The 18,800-nt window shown below is 42.3% G+C and overlaps 1 protein-coding gene across 1 annotated transcript; it reads right to left on the reverse strand.

The window, feature by feature from the left end:
* Positions 1–16,435: 16,435 nt before the first annotated feature.
* On the reverse strand, positions 16,436–18,262 carry LOC145342679 (brain-specific homeobox/POU domain protein 3-like). Its single transcript, XM_080188233.1, has 2 exons — positions 18,143–18,262; positions 16,436–17,383 (listed from the first exon to the last, which is right to left on the reverse strand). The coding sequence occupies exons 1-2, from the start codon at positions 18,260–18,262 to the stop codon at positions 16,463–16,465; spliced, it is 1,041 nt and encodes a 346-aa protein (XP_080044359.1). The 3' UTR covers positions 16,436–16,462.
* Between the last annotated feature and the right edge of the window lie 538 nt (positions 18,263–18,800).

The following is an 18,800-nucleotide window of genomic DNA, read 5'->3' on the forward strand; positions in this document are numbered from 1 at the left end:
ATACTGCCATATGGCCTCATCATTCTTTGTTAATGGGTTTATCATAATGCCAGACCTAAGTTCGACCTCAAGCAGTGCAGAAGCATAAAGCAACAAACCAATTTAACATTAACTAAATAAGTTAATAACATTCAATTCCAGCAATATAATTACTTCAATTACAATCTTAACTTCTTCTGAAAAATAACCATACAAAATTACATTTTTCTTGTGCTACTCTTCAATATAACATTAAAAAAATGATCACCTATGTCTTGTTTGATGAAACATTATGATGGGACCATACCTAGCCCAGTTTCATTACCGGCTTAAACTTTCAGACTGACTGGTAACTGAGATATAGCTAACTGCATTCATACCATTCACACTTCTTTGAAAGTAGATCAAAATAAAATACATTAACAACTGAATTGATTATAATTAAATTACATTGACCACATTTTGCAGTTTTCAAATAGAAATCGAACCTGGACCTTCTGAGGGTCAATAGTCTTGAATTGAGTGGTTTAGCAATTTAAATATATTAACATAATTGAACTATTAGAAGGTTCCACATTGAAACACAAACATATCCCTAGGCCTGACTATACCTGATAACGTGTCAAGCTGACCAAATTGAATGGATTGACACCTACAACAGAAAGGTATCAAGAAAGCTTCTAAGGAATGTGCCTCAAGAAATTCATTTTGCATCCCAGGGTGTAATTTATATTTATGTAGTTTGTGGAAACAGATAGAAGAAACCCATAATGCAAAAACAAAATACTGCAGATGCTGGAATCAGAAACAAAAACACAAAATGCTGTGAAATCGCAGCAGAACGCTGTTGAAGGATCATCCAGACTTGAAACATTGGGCCCTATTTTACCATTTTGATTCTAAGTGCTGGGCAGGCATGAAACTGGGAGTGTTTCAGATCTGACTTTTAGACCTGTTCTCAGGCGCCGCCATATGCACTCTACCTGAAAAAAACCAGCAGGCCTTGGTAAAGGGGGAACCAGTGTGGAACTGAACGCAAATCTCGTTACTCACTTCACGCCCGACTTTATCAAGTTTTCGTGCTCAAAAACAGGTGCAATGTGATGATAAAATTAGACCTGTTGACTCTATTCTCTCTACACAGATACTGTCAGACCTGCTGAGATTTTCCAGCATTTTCTGTTTTTGTGCGTAGAAGAAATCCATATTACTCCTACATGTATACTTTGGTCAGCAATGAAAGAAGTAATACGTGATCCAATGTAGGCAAAATGGTTCATTTGCACCCTTTATTTTTGTCATTAGTTTTGTTACAAATGCCTGATTAAATCCTAATGATATGTCAAAACCCTTTATAAATGACAAATTGCACAATGCCAGGATGTGGAGTTGCTAGCGTTGGACTGGGGTAGGCACAGTAAGTGGTGTCACAACACCAGGTTAAAATCCAACAGGTTTATTTGGCAGCAAGAGTTTTCAAAGTGCTGCTCCTTCATCAGGCACTCACCTGATGAAGGAGCAGCACTCCAAAAGCTTGTGCTACCAAATTAATCTGTTGGATTTTAACCTGGTGTTGTGAGACTACTTATATAGCAAAATGCAGTTGCCAGTTTTGAACCCTACAGCATCCCACATAATAAGCTATATTAGATGACTGATCAGCTCATCCATTGTTAGTGGTTTCCTTTGTTGTTGTAGTTGAGTGAAAAAGATTGATCGAGAAGTCTGCGTTTCTTCAGTTCCTTTCTTTTTGTTTGGTCCACCTGTAACATGGGGAAAGATGTGATTTAACATCTAAACTGAAGGAAAGCATCCGACAATACAGCAATTAAGAAATCCATTTGCTGGTTAGGTAAATTGAATAAAAGTTTGTTGTTGTCACTGATGCAGCTGCCAAATGTTACATGCAAAATTAAGTAAATAGGCTCATTTGATGTAGAATCCTGCTGATTGCTTTGTGCTTAGGAAATAGTGATAAAATTAGAAAGGCCAGCTAATTAAGACATTCCGGTATGGCCCGCGTATAATTAAAAGTGACAAAATGTGGGCATGTGAAAAACTGTAGAAAAAAACTGGCAAACTTTTTGTTAAATATAACAAAGTAGAAACTGCAAGGTATGATTTTCATATATTCCTATTATTCTGCTTGTGCGGGCCATGGTCAAACACATACTGAGTTTCCGATCTGACTTTTAGACCCATTCTAAGACATCCCCATACGCAATCATACAAAGTGTGGACAAAACATAATGGCAATTATCATAAGAAGCTCCAACATCTCAGGAGGATCAGTATTTAAATTTGTTAGCCCTGCTTGTGCTTGCATAACAAACATTATTAAGTGGTCTACTTAGCCATTAAAATATACAAACCCTCATCTGGATTAGTGGCATTGTGATTGCAAGTATAATGCAATATATACGGTGTTTTCTCAGCAGAAGACAGTGCTCAGTGCCAGAGGAGGCTGGGATGAAGGTGCATGGGACAGGGTTACATGGTTAGCACTGCTGTTTCACAGCATTAGGGACCCAGGTTCAATTCCCAGCTTGAGTCACTGTCTGTGTGGATGTGCATATATTGTGTGGGCTTCCTCTGGGTGCTCTGGTTTCCTCCCACTGTCCAAAAGATGTGCTGATTAGGTGTATTTACCACGCCAAAATGCTCCCTCAGTGTGCCTGAACAGGCCCCAGAGTGTGGAGACTAGGGGATTTTCACTTCATCACAGTGTTAATGTGAGCCTACTTGTGACACAAATAAACTATCAACTTTATGTATGTTAAATGGCTACAAACATGCCTATTGTAACTTTCACATAATACTTCTACTAGTTCCAAGCATTGTCTTACCTCACACTCTCTGACCTATGGAGCAGTGTTCAAGTTAGTGCCTTTAATGATGTGTTTTAACCCATGGTGTCTTCAGCTGGTAGTAGTAGAATAGCAATGGTGAAGGGTTGACGCACAACAATGTTCAAGGATGAGGGAGAGAACTTGCAGAGGTTCTTGTTAGATGCAGCTTCTACTATGTTCCCTCAGAATGGAGACTTCTGTCAGATCTATTGAAATGGCAGATCAAATATATGAGCATTGAAAAGGGATTTGACTCCATGAATGCAGTTCTGAGCATGCTTTCACGATGTTAAGGGGGAACAGTAGTATCCAGGGGGGTGATTCTCCCATTCCACTGTGCTGCTTTTTCAGCGCAGCAAGCTGGGAGATTCTAACAGCTGATCTGCATGATTTGCGCTCGGTGTCCCAGCCTCTGCACATCTTCCAGCACCGGATTTCCAGCACCGTCAGCTCTGCCCCGGAAATCGGCATGGAACTATATAATGTATGCAGCAGCTCATTTACATGCTATTTAAATCCTATCAGCAGGCTTGGGACTGAAATTTCCGGGTCCTCTAGCCTCCACACAGCACCCCCTCACCAACTGCCCTCCCCCTCACCTCACCGTCCTCCCCCCGCCCCCATGCCAGGAGTGGTTCACTCCAGGGGGATTTACTATAGATCCTCACTTGTGAGGAGCTGGCAACCCAACCCTGCTGCAGTGAAAATGGTGGTGGGGGGGGGGGGGGGGGGTGGGTAGAAGTTGAGGCCACCAAGACGGTCAGTTGCTGGGGATGCCCCAGCAGTACCAGTCTGGACCCCCTGGTACTGCCATGGCGTAAAGTGCCAATGCGCCCAGGGGCACATTGGCACTGCCCACTGGGCATAGAGCCACTGATTTTTAGCGTGATTCACGATGGGGCATTCTGCAGTGCACGGAGTGTGGGAGATTCATTGAAAAACCCAGTGTGTTTTACTCCAGTTTTAGAATTCGAAGCCTAAGAATTTTTTTGGGAAAATGTTTATTGAAAGCAGTACGTCTGCCATATGTGCTGGTCAGTTGCACTTTGTTTCCTCAATCTCTGAAAGTACAACTGCAATGTATCAAATTTCAGTCCTTACAACATAGCTGCCCCAGACATTAGCCATCAGACTGCATCTAGCAATGAAGCTGAGAACAGTAGGAACATTTTGACAAGGGAATGTAGGAACTTGATAGAATCCTTATTGTACAGAAGGAGGTCATTCGGCCCATCAAATCTGCACTGACCACAGTCCCACCCACGCTCTATCCCCACAACTCCATGCAATTACCTTAGTTAGTCCCCCTGATACTAAGAGGCAATTTAGCATGGCCAATCAACCTAACCTGCACATCTTTGGACTACGGGAGGAAACCCACGCAGACATGGAAAGACAGACAGTGGCTTAAGCCAGGAATTGAACTTATGTTCTTGGCGCTGTGAGGCAGCAGTGCTAACCACTGTGCCACAGTGCGAACTTGTTGAATTGCAAAGGCCTCAGGTCACATTCAATGTTACAAAGAGTTCCCTCCCAGCTCTGGGATTACTATCAATGATTTTTGGACATACAGACCACAGGACTTTATCCAGACATCCCTGAAACTGTTTAAAGCATATCTGCATATTTCTGTAGCTATCTCTAAATACATCAAGTTCCCCTTTAGATGTGTTAAGGCTGTAGCAATGCTTGGTTCATTCTTCATGCCCACATTCAAGGCATTAGGCAAACCCAAGGCATGCTCAAATCATGCAAAATAGGTGAACCCAGAAATATGGACACGTTCAGAGGCATTCGATTTAGTTTCAATAGTGCATTATTCGATTTGTACTTTTCAATAGAGCTTTATCTCTAAAAAGATGAAATAAACTTTTCTAGCGTTTCAGCCTATAGAATGGGTAGAGTACATTTCACGTGGGATATTTAAAAGAATATTGATGATAAAATAAGAGAAAACAAGGGTAGAAATGAGAGGAATGTGGTTTTAATAATAGAATAGATGATTTTAACATTTGTTTCTTTTTTTCTACTTCCAAGATCCATCAGTTATTTCAACATGCAGTAGAGATAATTCAGTCACGACTATTTTTCTCTGCATAAATATTCTCCCCATTCCCAGGGACTGGGAAGAATGGGCACTAAAATGAATTGGTATAACATCATTGTCAGAGATTCGGACACTCTTAAGCGTAAATTAAGAGGAAATAAGTTAGCTGCTGAGAGATCAGGATCTAAATATTTTGGACGCTCAGGTGATGAGACCGGTAGCGCCCCTGATTATTGGATCTCAGCATTGAGCAGCATGGAGCCAATAATACCAAGACTCAGTTAAGAAAGATTGAGTCCCTGTTGGAAAAAACAACGGTCCTTAGGTAAGAAAAGCTAAGGGGATTGGAGAGAAAGCCGGACGGCGAGCAGCAGAGAACTCCCTTTAAAGAGCTCCTTCCAGACTCGACATGAAGTACATTTGATAAACTCACTTTGTGAGTTTTATTTCCAAAGTTTGCTTTTGTTGAATGCTGACTCCCCTAGGGCAAACCAATCTTAAAGTGGGGGAAAAGGAATGTTAGAACCTTAATGCAGATTCGAACGGGACTGATACATGTTTCAAGTCCTGGACACTTCAACTTCCTTTATCAACGGCGCGTTTCGGGTTGGCGAAATGTGTATAGTTTCCTGTCCGCCTTGCTGAGGGTTTATGAGACTCATTGACACCTTATAGGGCATAGGGGACAGCTTAGCTTAACTTTTGAATTGACCGAACTCACGTTTGAGTTGATCTACCTCGTATTAACTTGATATTTCTCTACATCCTAGCTATGATTGTAACATTACATTCCGCACCCTCCCCTTTCTTTATGAACGGCCCCCTTTGCCTGTGTAGCGCGCAAGAAACAATACTTTTCACTGAATACCAATACATGTGACAGCAACAAATCAAATTTCAGGTAAATTCCCAAACTGAATCCCCAACTGCTTGTTCAGATGGAAGTAAAGTATCTCCTGCCAAGAGTTCAATTGTTTCACCTATCAGCCAACAACATCTAAAACTGCTCATTCGCTTCATTTGCTGTTTGTGTGATCTCGCTGTGCGATCATTGCCTGTTATGTATGACTGTAAAATATTCGTGACTACACTTCCAAAGTGAATTGGTCGCAGGATGTGAAACTTTCTCCCCAGTAAACGTGGACCCCGCCCCCGCTCCACAGTTTGTGCTTTCTCACTCATGCGGCTGTTAGTCAGGTGTCACTCTTGACGTTTAGTTTTGGTAACCTACTGTTGACGGAGACAAATCATGAATATTTAGCTCCCTAATCATTGAAATCGCTAAGAACACTTTTACGGTTATTGGAGTTGAGATCAACTCAACTAGTACCTAAGTCTACCCAACTGTACTTTTTTACATTTTGGCTGTTTTACCAATTTAGTTATTATAGCCATGGGGGGAAAGGGTGGTGGCGGTGGTGGGCGGGGTGGGGGTAATGTGGAACAACATGCCAATTGCTTCAGATGCAACAAAGCCTAGGAAATCCTAAATCTGTGTTTAGGTAAATTTAAAAGAGGCTTCTTCAAATGCTGAAGGGACAGCAAGGTACGCCGCGCTTTGCTTTAAGTCCTTAATTGTCTTACTGGGCCGTGCACTTGCGCTGCAAAAAAAATACAATGCAGCAATAATATAATAATGCACCCTTATGAATATTGATCCACAGCCCAAATCTGCCACTACATTAGGCGTTTCGTCTTGCAGACGTACAAAATAAAGACGTGAAAGATCACGGTGTCATCTGGGGTTCTGCTGAATTTCAAGATCCACTGCCTAATCACACACTCCCCAAACACTGCTGCCAAACTGGAGTTTTCATCAGGTAAATGAAGAGTAGCTCTCCTCGGTGCTATCATCCACGCCAATGAATATTACATTAAAATATCGAAATTGTAAATGAGAATTGCTCACTCGGCTTCGCTGCATGCGCAGCACAGGTTAAAAAAGGTTAATAATGGAATCAATATTTTCGCGGCTTTTTAATTATTCCCCATCACGGGAGTTAGCTAGCACTGCAGCTGTGAGAGGGGTGGCACATCCTCCCGTGCTCACATCAGATTAATCGCTAGTTTAAACAATTGCCTTCATGCAGATTTCTGCTTAAAATGTTTGAGATGTGACTGAGAGGAAATTTATATGTTTAAATCCAGAGTCCTGAGGCCAACATACAAGGGATGCTTTTGTAAGTAAGCCCTGTGTACATTTCTGTACTTTTCCAAAGGGAGAACTGGGGCTGAAGTCTCATTCAGTCGCACTCCACTTTGGCATAGGTATAGCATCGATTTATTGGTAGCGCCAGGAACCTGTACTTGAGAGGTGGGAGTGCTGTCAAATGAGTGCTTCTTAGCACTCTTCTCTCCTGGCCGAGCGGGACAGGGATGACTGGAATCCCCTAGCCTGCGGCTGAGAGGAGGTCATCTTCAAGCAGCCGAATATTTATCTTTCTAAATGGTGGATTTATTTAAGAAATGAGTATGCCAGAGGACCTGAAACTCGGCCATTAATTTTTTATGCTAAATCAACAAAATCTCAGACCGCATGAAAGTCAACAACTTTGGCTCCTCCGCCGGAGATTGATGAGTAAATAAGATATTGAAATGACTGTGGATTTGGGGGATCTGCTGTGACATTTAATGGCTGACATTTCTTCACATGATATTCATGGCCACTGAAGCAGAACGGCTTCTCTCAGTTAGAATTGCCCATCGCAGACAGTTGGCGAAAGCAAATTAAAAGTCAGTATTAAATACGTGCATATTGTATTAAAACGAGGTCAAAGTGATCACATTCCCATATTAAAACAAGAGTGATCGCACCATACCAGATAGCTAGCTCAAATCCAATTTAGTTGAGTGCATATGTTTTATTGGTTTAAATCACTGCAAAGTTTATGATAGAAATTTTATATTTGAGACTGTTGGCTATTTCTATATAAAAGATTTGCAATTTTACTGAAATCAAGATAAAGGTCTTGTACAGTTTTCATATTTGCAAATGGCATTCCTTAATTGATGTGATTTTTTCTGTCAAGCCCTTTGAAGGAACTGTCAATGAAACATATTTGAATTTTCTGATTATCGCATTGAATTGCACATCAGCGATTGGCACCTGGGGTCAGACTCTCCCTCTGCAGTGAGCTGTCCGACGTACTGAATAGAACGGTTTAACAACCAGGGCCACGACTGGGGAACTTAACGTTTCTCTTCCCGCATTGAGCTGTCAATGAAGTGTGAAGAGACACGACTTCTTTAGCGAGCTGTCCACAACACCTGGATTTGAGATAACGCAACACTTCCTCAACAATACGCTGGCGAGCGGTCTGCGCCCGAAGCCTCTCTGCCTTTAGCAATGAGCTATCCAAAGCACCGAACTGTTTGACTATAACCTACTCTTAGCAATGACTGATTACCTAGGGCATTGCAATACTGCCACGTTCTATGTTAATGAACCCAACACAACGAACAATATAAGTTGACAATTTATGGGGGTGGATAAACTAATTGTCACTTGCTAACTGTTGTGACATCCTTAATCTACAAGATAAATGTGCTAGTGACCACATTAGTAATTTCAATTCAAAGTTATGTATTTTACACTAAAAACGTGAATATCGTAAGGTGCAAAACGGGTTCCATTTAAAACAATTTTTTCTGTTTCATTCAAATGAAAAAGACACTTTATATGTGCCTAGAATTTACTGAAGGCTAGAAATTACCTTGACAGTGTTACGTGGACCAGCTACCAGATTCCAGACTTAGTAAGTTCTTTGTGAATTACCATCCCCAGTAACTATATTTTGGCATAACTAGAAAAACGCTGCTGTTGGTCATTACTCACATCCTTTATCTAGAGAATTAAACAAATGACCCTACCGTTGGCCTCAGTACAAACTCTGGTGAAGGTGTAAGTTGTATCTGTGAATGTGTGAACTATATTATGTTTGTATTCTATTTTGTATATGTCCTATTGCTTTTGATTGCCGGCAACAACAACTAGGCGTCCAGTCACGTGTAAATTCATGAATTATTTCATCTACGGTGGTGTAAGAGCTGTGCTTATATTGGAACAAATGAGCGATTAAAATCAAACCTGATCACAGGTTCAAAATGAAAACACGTCGAATGTATAATAATAGAGGTTTTCCGGCAATTACAATGTTATAGGAATCATCGGTCGAAGGCTCCCAGATTAAATATAAATACAGGAATAAATAATACATTAGGCGAAGAAATGGGATCTGTATTTCGTTGTATAAATAGTGTTGAATTGTATTACTGTGTCGGCAATGGTTCGCGTTGGAAAGTTGCATGTAGCGGGAATGGTTAGCAGAATACACACCACACCAGGAATAAACTGGGACTTGGGAACAACGGTTTGGCCAATAAGTTGCCAATTTTGGAATCGCCCAATTTTCTGTAATTTAACTGAAACTCAATTAATCGCGGTAGAGAGTTTACAGTAATTTGATAGATTGTTCAACTTCCCATTATCCATAGCACGATATCGTTTGACAATGAAAACTTCGATTGGAGTAAATGTAAATATGTCCTTAGAGCGGGCCAGAGAAAAAGTTTCTGCAACAAGAGTGCAGCTTTCTATCGGACAGTTCTCCCAAAGGGCTCATCAAGGATGCTGTCAGACCTGCTGAGACTTTCCAGCGTTTTCTGTTTTTGTATCAAAAGGCTCACTGTCGCGAGAAGCGTCACTGAAATACAACAATAAATAAATGGCCCAACTCTTCCCTCCAAAGGAACTGCCGCACTGAACGCTGAGACCATTCCCTAGCCTAAGTGAACTCCCAATAAAGTAACGAGACTTGGACGAGCCGTTTGGCCTTCTCTCTGTTCCCATTTGAACGCATCCGTGGCCCACAGGAGAACTTTGCCAAACAAATTACCGCAAGGGACCGCGAATTGTTGGGTTCCACCCGGTTAACATTCCACTTTCCACACAGAGCAACAAGTTAAATAAGAACAGAAATAATGCATGTGTTATGACTTGCACTTCATCGCAGGATAGGGGCGACTATCCTTTAAACCATCGCGTGCAGAGCGCGGGAAAACAATATTGTGGGGTTTTTTTGGACTTTTTTTTCCACTGGTATAGATTACGTTCCATCGTCTCCGCCTTGAATAGTCTCCAGCGCACAGTTAATTGATTGTGTTTAATTTTGATGCCAATTAAACTATTATCTCTGAATAATGTGCTAATTACATTGTTCTAGTCACACGAGATGCTAAGATGCATAATTATATTATCCCCTCTGCTAATTATTACACGATTTATATAAAAAAAACGCGCTCAGGTTGAAGCAGCGAATAGCATTTAGTTATTAAGCTAAGAAGAGAGCGGCAGTTTGGTGTTTGCTCCGTGCGGAATAAGGAATGAAAGGTTTAGCTCTTCCTACCTTGTGGTCCTGGCTATTGGAACCGCTAAACTGGGAAAGCGGCTGTTTAAAGTAACTGGGAGTGAGGGCATTGCAAGTCTGCGCTCCGACTGTCTGCACAGGAAAATACAACCTTAACTTATATCAACGCGGTTGATTAATATTGCATTGGGTGCATTTAAAACTTTTAAAAGTAATGCACTGAGATGCTTTGTGTGTGTGGGTGGTGGGTGGATGAAGAGATGGGGTGATATTTTAAGAGTAACTTTTCGACATTTTTCCCTTATCCTTTTCCACAAATGTTTCTTTTTTTAAAAAAACATCATTGCATCTTTTCAAGTAATACATTGCGACTCGATCGTTTTAGCTGCTGTGTCTAATTCAGAGACACACAGCGTCCAGTCCAGCGCTGTGGAGGAAGCGATGATAATGTAGTGGTTAAATTATTCTCCGATGGCCCCGAGGCTCCACTCAGGACTCAGACTTCATTAATTTTTTAGAGTCATCACTTCACCAAGGTCTATTTATGAAAATGCGCTTTCCGCTTCATGGAAAAAAAGAGTCAGCAGAAACGAAAGGCAGTGAAGGGTTTTAGCTTGTTTCTTTAACTGAAAAAATGTTCTGCTTTTAAAAAAAAGAACGTCCTCAATGAAAACTAATCCAAGTGACCATGCGAATCCACATAGTGTGATCAGACAGGCAAACTTAGTTTTGTTCTGGTTATCTGTATTTGTATTGTTAATACCAAATAACTGGAAATAGCAACAAGATTGTAAATGTTACACATACTATAGGTGCGCATCTAAACGGGCAAAACTGAGCATGGGGTATGTTGCGAAATGAATCGAGACTTAAATGGGTCAGCAGATTTCCCCACACGTTGGTATTTCGGTGTGAATTAACTATATCTGAATGCTCACTCAGACTGAGATAGGGGAATGATATATTAAAAAAATGTTCTTTCAGAAAGACAGCTTATGCCGTAACCCATGTGAACAAGGTGGAATTTTATGCCATTTTATACAACTGAGTCCCCATGTATAATTTAAAGACAGACAAAAGCATTAGTTGTGTCTTCCTTGCCGTCAGATTTGCAAACATGTCCCTGGCTAGGCGGTCACGGCGGCCCTCCCAGCACTGGGGAACTGCACACACATTAGCGTAAATGCAATGAATGAGAAGGGAACAATACTGAATTTGTATTCCCACAGAGATTCCCCTCTCTCAATCTCCTTCATGAATAGCCAAAATAATCCTAATTATATAAGTCTAATTAGCCGCTTGTCATCTTCCGCTATGCAATCTATTAATTTCCAACATTTTACTCCCATTAATGATTTACATAAATGGGCAGGGGTAAAATAATTTAGAATATTGTCGATCGGCGGCGTGCCACAGCTCCTGCGGTACCTTGTTAGTAATTCAAGATTGTAAAGCGGCAGACAGCGAATAAGATGATAATAGGAATTATTCTCGCAGTCTGGCTCGGCAGCCCCGCGGACGGTAGCAACTTCGGAGGTGCATATTTTCTTTCCCCTGGCGCAGTGTGGACTCTGTGACATGTTCAAGGAAGACCGAAGAGCGACATAAGGAGGAAACAGAAGTACAAGACCCATTTATACATTAGTCTGGAATAGCCCAATAGATGATCATCACTGAACATATTTGAGAAAGAGTTCACAGATTGGAACTATTATTTTTTTCCATCCTACACACTGCCCATAGATAGGAATTTCTGTTTAAAATGCGGGTTCCTTCCGCATTATTTTATTCGGGAAAACTATGAAGTGAAAAGCATTTCGTGTAGTCCCAATCCCCCATATGTTTCTATCTTTTGTTGAATGAGTAACTGAACTAAAGTATGTTAAAACAGAGGGGATCACAGAGCGAGTAAAGCAGTACCGGGCAAGTGAAACATTGAAAGGAACCGAAATATATATTTCAGATGTAAACTCACCCCGCGAGGGCTATATTGGTCAGCCTCGTTCAATATGTGTCTGGATGTTGTAGTGTTGGTTTACAAGCACATTGGTTGTTGAAGGCACCTTTGCCACCTGGCCATCACCTCATTAAATAGTGATGAAGGAATTGCTCCAGAACTATACAATAGATCGTTTCAATCCCGATGCTAAAAATGATCACCCGAGGGGAGAATGTGTTCTAAAATAATAGCAGGAGCTGAGACATTTTTCCCCCGGTACCTTCGCAGTAACAGAACGGGGAGGTTTGGGGACACATATTTGGAAGACTGCATCTTCAATAAGCACAGGAGCCGGGAAAGGTCGCAAGAGTTCTGATAACAAAAAAAAATTTTGCTCGCACGTTACAATTATATGAGCAATCATTGTATCAGTTGGGTAGAAATATCGAGACTAAAGTGTCTAAAAGTCACACATACACACGGACCATGCTTCAATCAAAGGAGTTAATTATTAATAATAAAAACCGGATGTGACCCAAAACATGCAGCGAATGCTAAGTGTGTCTCAGGCCCGCTGTCAAAACAAATCCAGGCAGACCCAACAAACAGAAAATAAAACCGGCTGAAACATTGATGAAGAAGTGGCACTTTAACTAAAGCTTTGGGTTCATCCACAGTTATTTGATATGATGATCCACGAGGGGTTATTCTCTCTCTCAGCTTACCAAGAATCAATAGTATCATAACAGCCAGAATTCATTATTCATTCATGATAGGCTTTACAGGATGAAACCGACTAGCCAACAAATGTTTGTTGATAAATTGAGTTTAGTCCGATTAACAGCTTGGGAAAATGACATACTGCAGACTGTAACAAAAAAAAATCCATTGCTTCACAAGCACCTTTAGCCCCACCGTATACAACGTGATAAAAGTTGTATAAAGTGCCAATGGTGACTCATCTTTGGATTATCAACTGGCATAAAGCTTTGTGCCTGTCCTAAAGCGTTGACACAGAACGGCGGCCATCGATCTGGAAGGTGAACACGTGCGCATCAAAACTTCCAGATCCGTTTAAAGATAAAAGCTATCCTTTCATATCCTAAAAGTTGGATCAAGTGGATGATTTGGGTGAAATTCGTTGTCATTTAATTATTTTCTTTATACAAAAAACCCAGCACCTCCATCGAAGGATGTCGATGTATTTCTAAACACAAGCAGTGCCAGTTCCGTTAGAAGATTAGTTTTATCCACCGCCTGTGTGCTCACTGCAGCTGACCGCCTGGACTTAGTGCCCACCCGAATCTCGAAATCTCCTGCTCCTTAGCTCCCTACTCCTCTTCGTTTCTCACTGTCGTTAGCGGTTGGTTTTACAATTTAAAAGTTTGCTTGTATTTGTTTGGAATGAGTAATTCCAAACTTCTCACAGTAATTAAGCCTCACCTTTTTTTTAAATGAAAAAATTAGCTTAAACTGGCAAGGGATGGGCTGACCTCTTACTTGATTGCCTGTTCCCTTCTCAGCTTAGTGGAATGTTTGCGGCCAGTAACAGTGAAGTTAAAATGAGCGGGAGAGCAGGGTGACACCACAGGAAAGGTGCTGAAAAGATCGATTGACCCAGATCACACCTGAATGTTAAAGGCAGTGACTCTGTTACGGAGTGGCTGCCACACTCTAGGCTCATAAATCCAATATGTTTGCTGATTCATTACCTTAATAAATCAGTAGTTATTTAGCTATTGCTTTCAAGTACCTCAATAATACAACCCGCATATTCCGTTCTATTCCAAAAATTCTCCATACTAGCACAGACAACAAACTGCATTCTCCATGTTCTGCTTTTTTTAAAAAAACGCCTTCAATGAAGGCTAATCCAAGTGACCATGCGAATCCACATAGTGTGATCGATGTTCAGGAAGAGTTATGCTGTTCTCTAAAGCGTAGAATCATAGAATTCCCACAGAGCGGCCATTTGGCCCATCGGTCTTCGCCGACCACAATCCCACCCAGGCCCCATCCCCATCACCCCACGTATTTACTTTACAGTAAGGGGCAATTTAACATGACCAATCTACCTAATTACACATCCTTGGACATGCACATCTTTGGACTGTGGGACGAAACTGGAGCACCTGGAGGAAACCCACGATACAGGGAGAACGTGCAAACTCCACACAGTGACTCGAGGGGGGAATTGAACCCAGATCCCTGGCGCTGTGAGGCAGCAGTGCTAACGACTGTGCCACCGTGCCGCCCGTAGCTGAGTGATCGTTGCGTTCATGGAGATATTGAGTGCTTGTTATTTCTAGCGAAATGATGTATCTGTTCAGAGAAGTGTCTTATGATCTCGCTAGATATAGTGAGCACTCCACCTTCCGCCTCCACCCCGCCCCCATCTCACATGCCCCAACTAGTTTAAAGACTGAAACATTACGGGATAGACTTTGGTTTCATGTTCATTTGCAATAAATCCAAACAATAACCCGCGTGTCCATGTTTTAAATCCCCGCACGTTGACTCGAATGTCTATTTATGAGGAGACAGTGATCTGCCTGGGAAATTGAACTCGCTGTCAGTGCCCACCTGCCTTTTGTTAAAGATACGGTGACCCCCATCCAGCTAGAGTATAAAACAGAGAGATTCCCTGAGGGACTGACTGGCTGAATGCGAGCTGTCCTCTCTATCTTGTTTCCAAGAGTTGGGGGAAGAGAGTGAGCGAACTGGAATCGAATACATGGGCAGCTTGCATTCAAATGTTTCAATTTGATCTTAAATGGAGTGTCACTTTTCTAAAATGATTTAGGAAAGCGTAGGACATCGCTGTGTGCACTGGGTACCTGTGCTTTCATAGAGCTTCAAGTTGTTGCTCTTTATGTAACTGCAATTTGTATTTTAAAAGCAAACGTGTTTGTATTCGATTCATTCAATAAATATATTTGACGCAACGTTCAGTTCAAGACCCCAATCTTTCGTTTTGCAGCGTGCTTAGTTTTATTGAAAACTCTGCAGAGTCACATCTGATTAAAAATCACATATACAATCAGTAAAGTAAAATAAATAATCACACTTGAGATCGGAGCCAACCGTTGGGAAGATCAGCATCAGAGAGAATAGAGCGTTGTACGAACAGGTGTGCCAGTTAACCTGCTCACAAAGTGCACACTCAGTCACTCGGCCAGGAGCGGCCAGTGGAGGGGACAAAGACCTGGGTGTAAGGATGTAGGCACCGGCCTCAACACACACACAAACACACATACACACAGGGAAATTGGTCTCAGCGACAACCCTCCAGCAAATAAGACTAGCAAAATGAATTTTGCAGAACAAATAAATAAAAGCAGGAAGACAAGGCTCTGCCAGTTAGTGAATTGCGTTTTAAAACTCACATTGTCCCTGGCCTCTCACTTAAAACTTTCCACCTGTAATATGTCCCCATTGTTTACACACTAGTCTATTGTACCACGACATATTTTAAAGTAATTTTGATTGTCAATGCATTGCGAATCCCTTCCAGAATATTTTAAAATTAAATTTATGATTGAGATAAATGGAGGGAGAGAGAAAGCGCTGTGAAAATCCCCCCCAGGGCGGATGAGGTAGGAAACCATTCGTAAATAGTTATTGCAAAACATTTTAAACTTATTTATTATTAATTTTTATTTATTTTTTTGCTATTCATATCGTGATGGCGACATTCACTGAACTGAAATGATGTATAAACCATGCAGAGACAGACCTGTGGACTATACAAGAGGTACAATAGAATTAATATGACCCGTCCTTACATAGCTAATTGTTTATGTGTCATTTTTCTAAATGAACTTGACAAGGGTATAAATGCCACCACCTGCCCCGGCTCCGTGTCCACATCAAGCTGTAGTTATTCAACCCCGGATCAATGAATTCGATCAGCTGGCTCAAATAAAGAAGGATAAACGCACAGAGTTCATTCACAGACTATATACAACCTATTACAATAGAAAAGCAAACATGATTTTTTTCACAAGAATGTGATTAAACATTATTCAAGTCTCGTTGAGATTATTTGTTACAATATGATTGCCAGATAAGTCATCGAAGTCTCATCTAAACCAAGACACAAGGCTTGCTTCTCTCTCAAACCCGTACAAAATATACACAATTCAATTCTTCAGACATATCCTGCCGGCGTGATTCCCCTTCCGTTGCTTCGTTCGGGCAAAACTTCACCAAGAAAACAAAAAGTTATTTATATCCTGGGTCCGCATCGTCTCAATAGGATAGAGCAGTGCACACAACCATCTTAATGTGTGGCGGAAAATTTCATCCTTTTCTGTTTCTGTCTCTGATTGCAAAACCACACTCTGACCACATTCTTTTTCAGGTCCAATTTCTCTGCGATTGCCGCGATCTTCTCGGAGGAAGGGCGGGGCTGAACGGCGAAATAAGCTTCTAAGGACCGTTTCTCGGGTGCTGCAATGGAGGTGCGTTTGCGCTTCCTGTCCCCTCCATTGAAAAGCTCGGGTTTGGTCATTTTCTCTCGCTGAGCCCTCTCGGCTTCATCCAGCCAGGCCTCCAGGATGGGCTTGAGCGCAATCATGTTATTGTGCGACAGAGTCAAGGACTCAAACCTGCAGATAGTGCTTTGACTTAAACAGCCCACACCCGGGATCTTCAGGTTGGCCAAGGCCGACCCAACATCGGCCTGTGTCACTCCAAGTTTGATTCTTCTCTGCTTGAATCTCTCTGCGAAGGACTCCAGCTCCCTGGGATCTGCTTCCCCCTCATTGCCACCCAAGCCCATATGGGCCGACAGGGCGTGCGAATGGGAAATGTTCATAGGTTGATGGTGGTGAGGGTGATGTGACAAGTGGTTCATACCAGGCATGTGGGCATGCGGATGCGATGGCGTGGCGCCCACTTCGGGTCCTGCCATCCCACTCAGGGACAGGCCAGGGTTCAGATGCTCCAGCAGGTCTCCTTCCAGGCCTTGGGCTGACTGGTGATGGTGATGATGATGGTGATGAGGGTGGGAGGTCAGCACTGACGGGTGGGGGAGATGCACAGAGGAAGAGGTAGGAGTGCAGGACACGCTGGTCATGGTGTGGTAGGTGACATCTGGCTTAAAGGGGTGGCTTTTCTGCGATACAATATCCACAGCTGCCAGGGCTTCGGCTCGGGACAGTAAAGTTTCATCGAATCCGGTAAAAATATTGCCTTGCAACTGCAAAGGAAAAGCACAGCGTGTTACTGTCAGAATCCCCATCAAAAAGGGAGAACAGCGCGGTACCAATCTGCTGTAATAGCCAGACACAGGGTCATTTCACTGGCAGCCCCGTTGTTTTAATAAGCTTTATTCTTTGTGTCCCTTCATAATCATCGTTGTGCTCTAACGGATTTCTTTAACCCAACGGGACCAGCAACATTTGATCAGTTGTGAAAGCACACAAAATAATAAAAAAAAACAGTTGTTTTGATGGGACCTGGACGCGTGCAGACATGAGCACTTTGCCAATTCATTCAACTTGCTAAGCGGTGCAAGTAATGAATGATTATATGGACATTTACAAAGGCTAGTTCCGTACAGCGCGTTTACAGTGAACCTAACCCAGGGTGGAACAGAATATACATGGCACCGATTCAAAACAAGCTTCCTGACAAATAACTACACCAGGCACCTACTTCGGAGTTTCTTTTTGGAGCAATTTCATTGTTGACATCCTGTCATACACCAATGTCACAAACCCCCCTCCGCTGGAGACCTCAAACCGCCCCCTTACACATTATTACAATAATAAAGTTAAAACAAAAACTTCAAATGCCCACGCAATTTGATAGAGCTCTAGATTTGAATTGTAATCAATCGATACATCTCATCCAAAAACTAGGCAATTGAAACACATTGAGTGGCTTTTCTTGTAGGCGGTGGGTGAGGAGGGAGCGCTGTGTGTTGTTGCAGGTTGGACTCGTTCGCTTTACTTACCGGAGGAGTGGGCAGACACGCTCTCCGGATGGCCTCGCTGCTGGAGTGCAGGGTGGTGTATTTGGGTTCGTGCAGAATGGGGTGCATGCCGAACGGCTGCTTGCTGTTCATGGACATCATGTTTACATGTGGGTCATGTGCAGGTGAGCGCTGAACTGGCGCTGTCCCTATCCCACTCCATCCGCTTCTCGCTGAGTTATACCCGCGCAGCCTGGAGGACACGCCGCCCCTCGGCCCCGATCATTGGTACAGAACGGCCCGACCTGCAGGCGGTCTGCTGGATCCGCCCATCCACTCTCACCATTGGCTCAGGCGGCTGCAAACCGCTCCTTCCAGCCATTTCCAGCACTCGGGTGAAATTTGATGAATGTCGGTTCTGACACAAGAAATACGGCATAAACCTGCTCACTGACTTTGGGGGGAATTTGTGGCAAACATTTATCACTTATTTCAAACCCTCCATGCACACGTGCATGTGTGGTGAACATTGATTCAGCATTTTCCAAACTACCATTTAGCCGCGAGACATTAAAACAAACACATAATGGGATCTTGGCTTTCTGATAATAAAATGTCTCAATTCCGATAAAGATCCTAAAACGGGGAGAGAGAGAGAGAGAGCACTTGTCAAAGTCTTGACATTCGAGCATTGAGGTAA

Source organism: Carcharhinus amblyrhynchos, chromosome 4 (assembly GCF_965287045.1).
Source record: "Carcharhinus amblyrhynchos chromosome 4, sCarAmb.v2.hapA, whole genome shotgun sequence".
Lineage (NCBI taxonomy): Eukaryota > Metazoa > Chordata > Chondrichthyes > Carcharhiniformes > Carcharhinidae > Carcharhinus > Carcharhinus amblyrhynchos.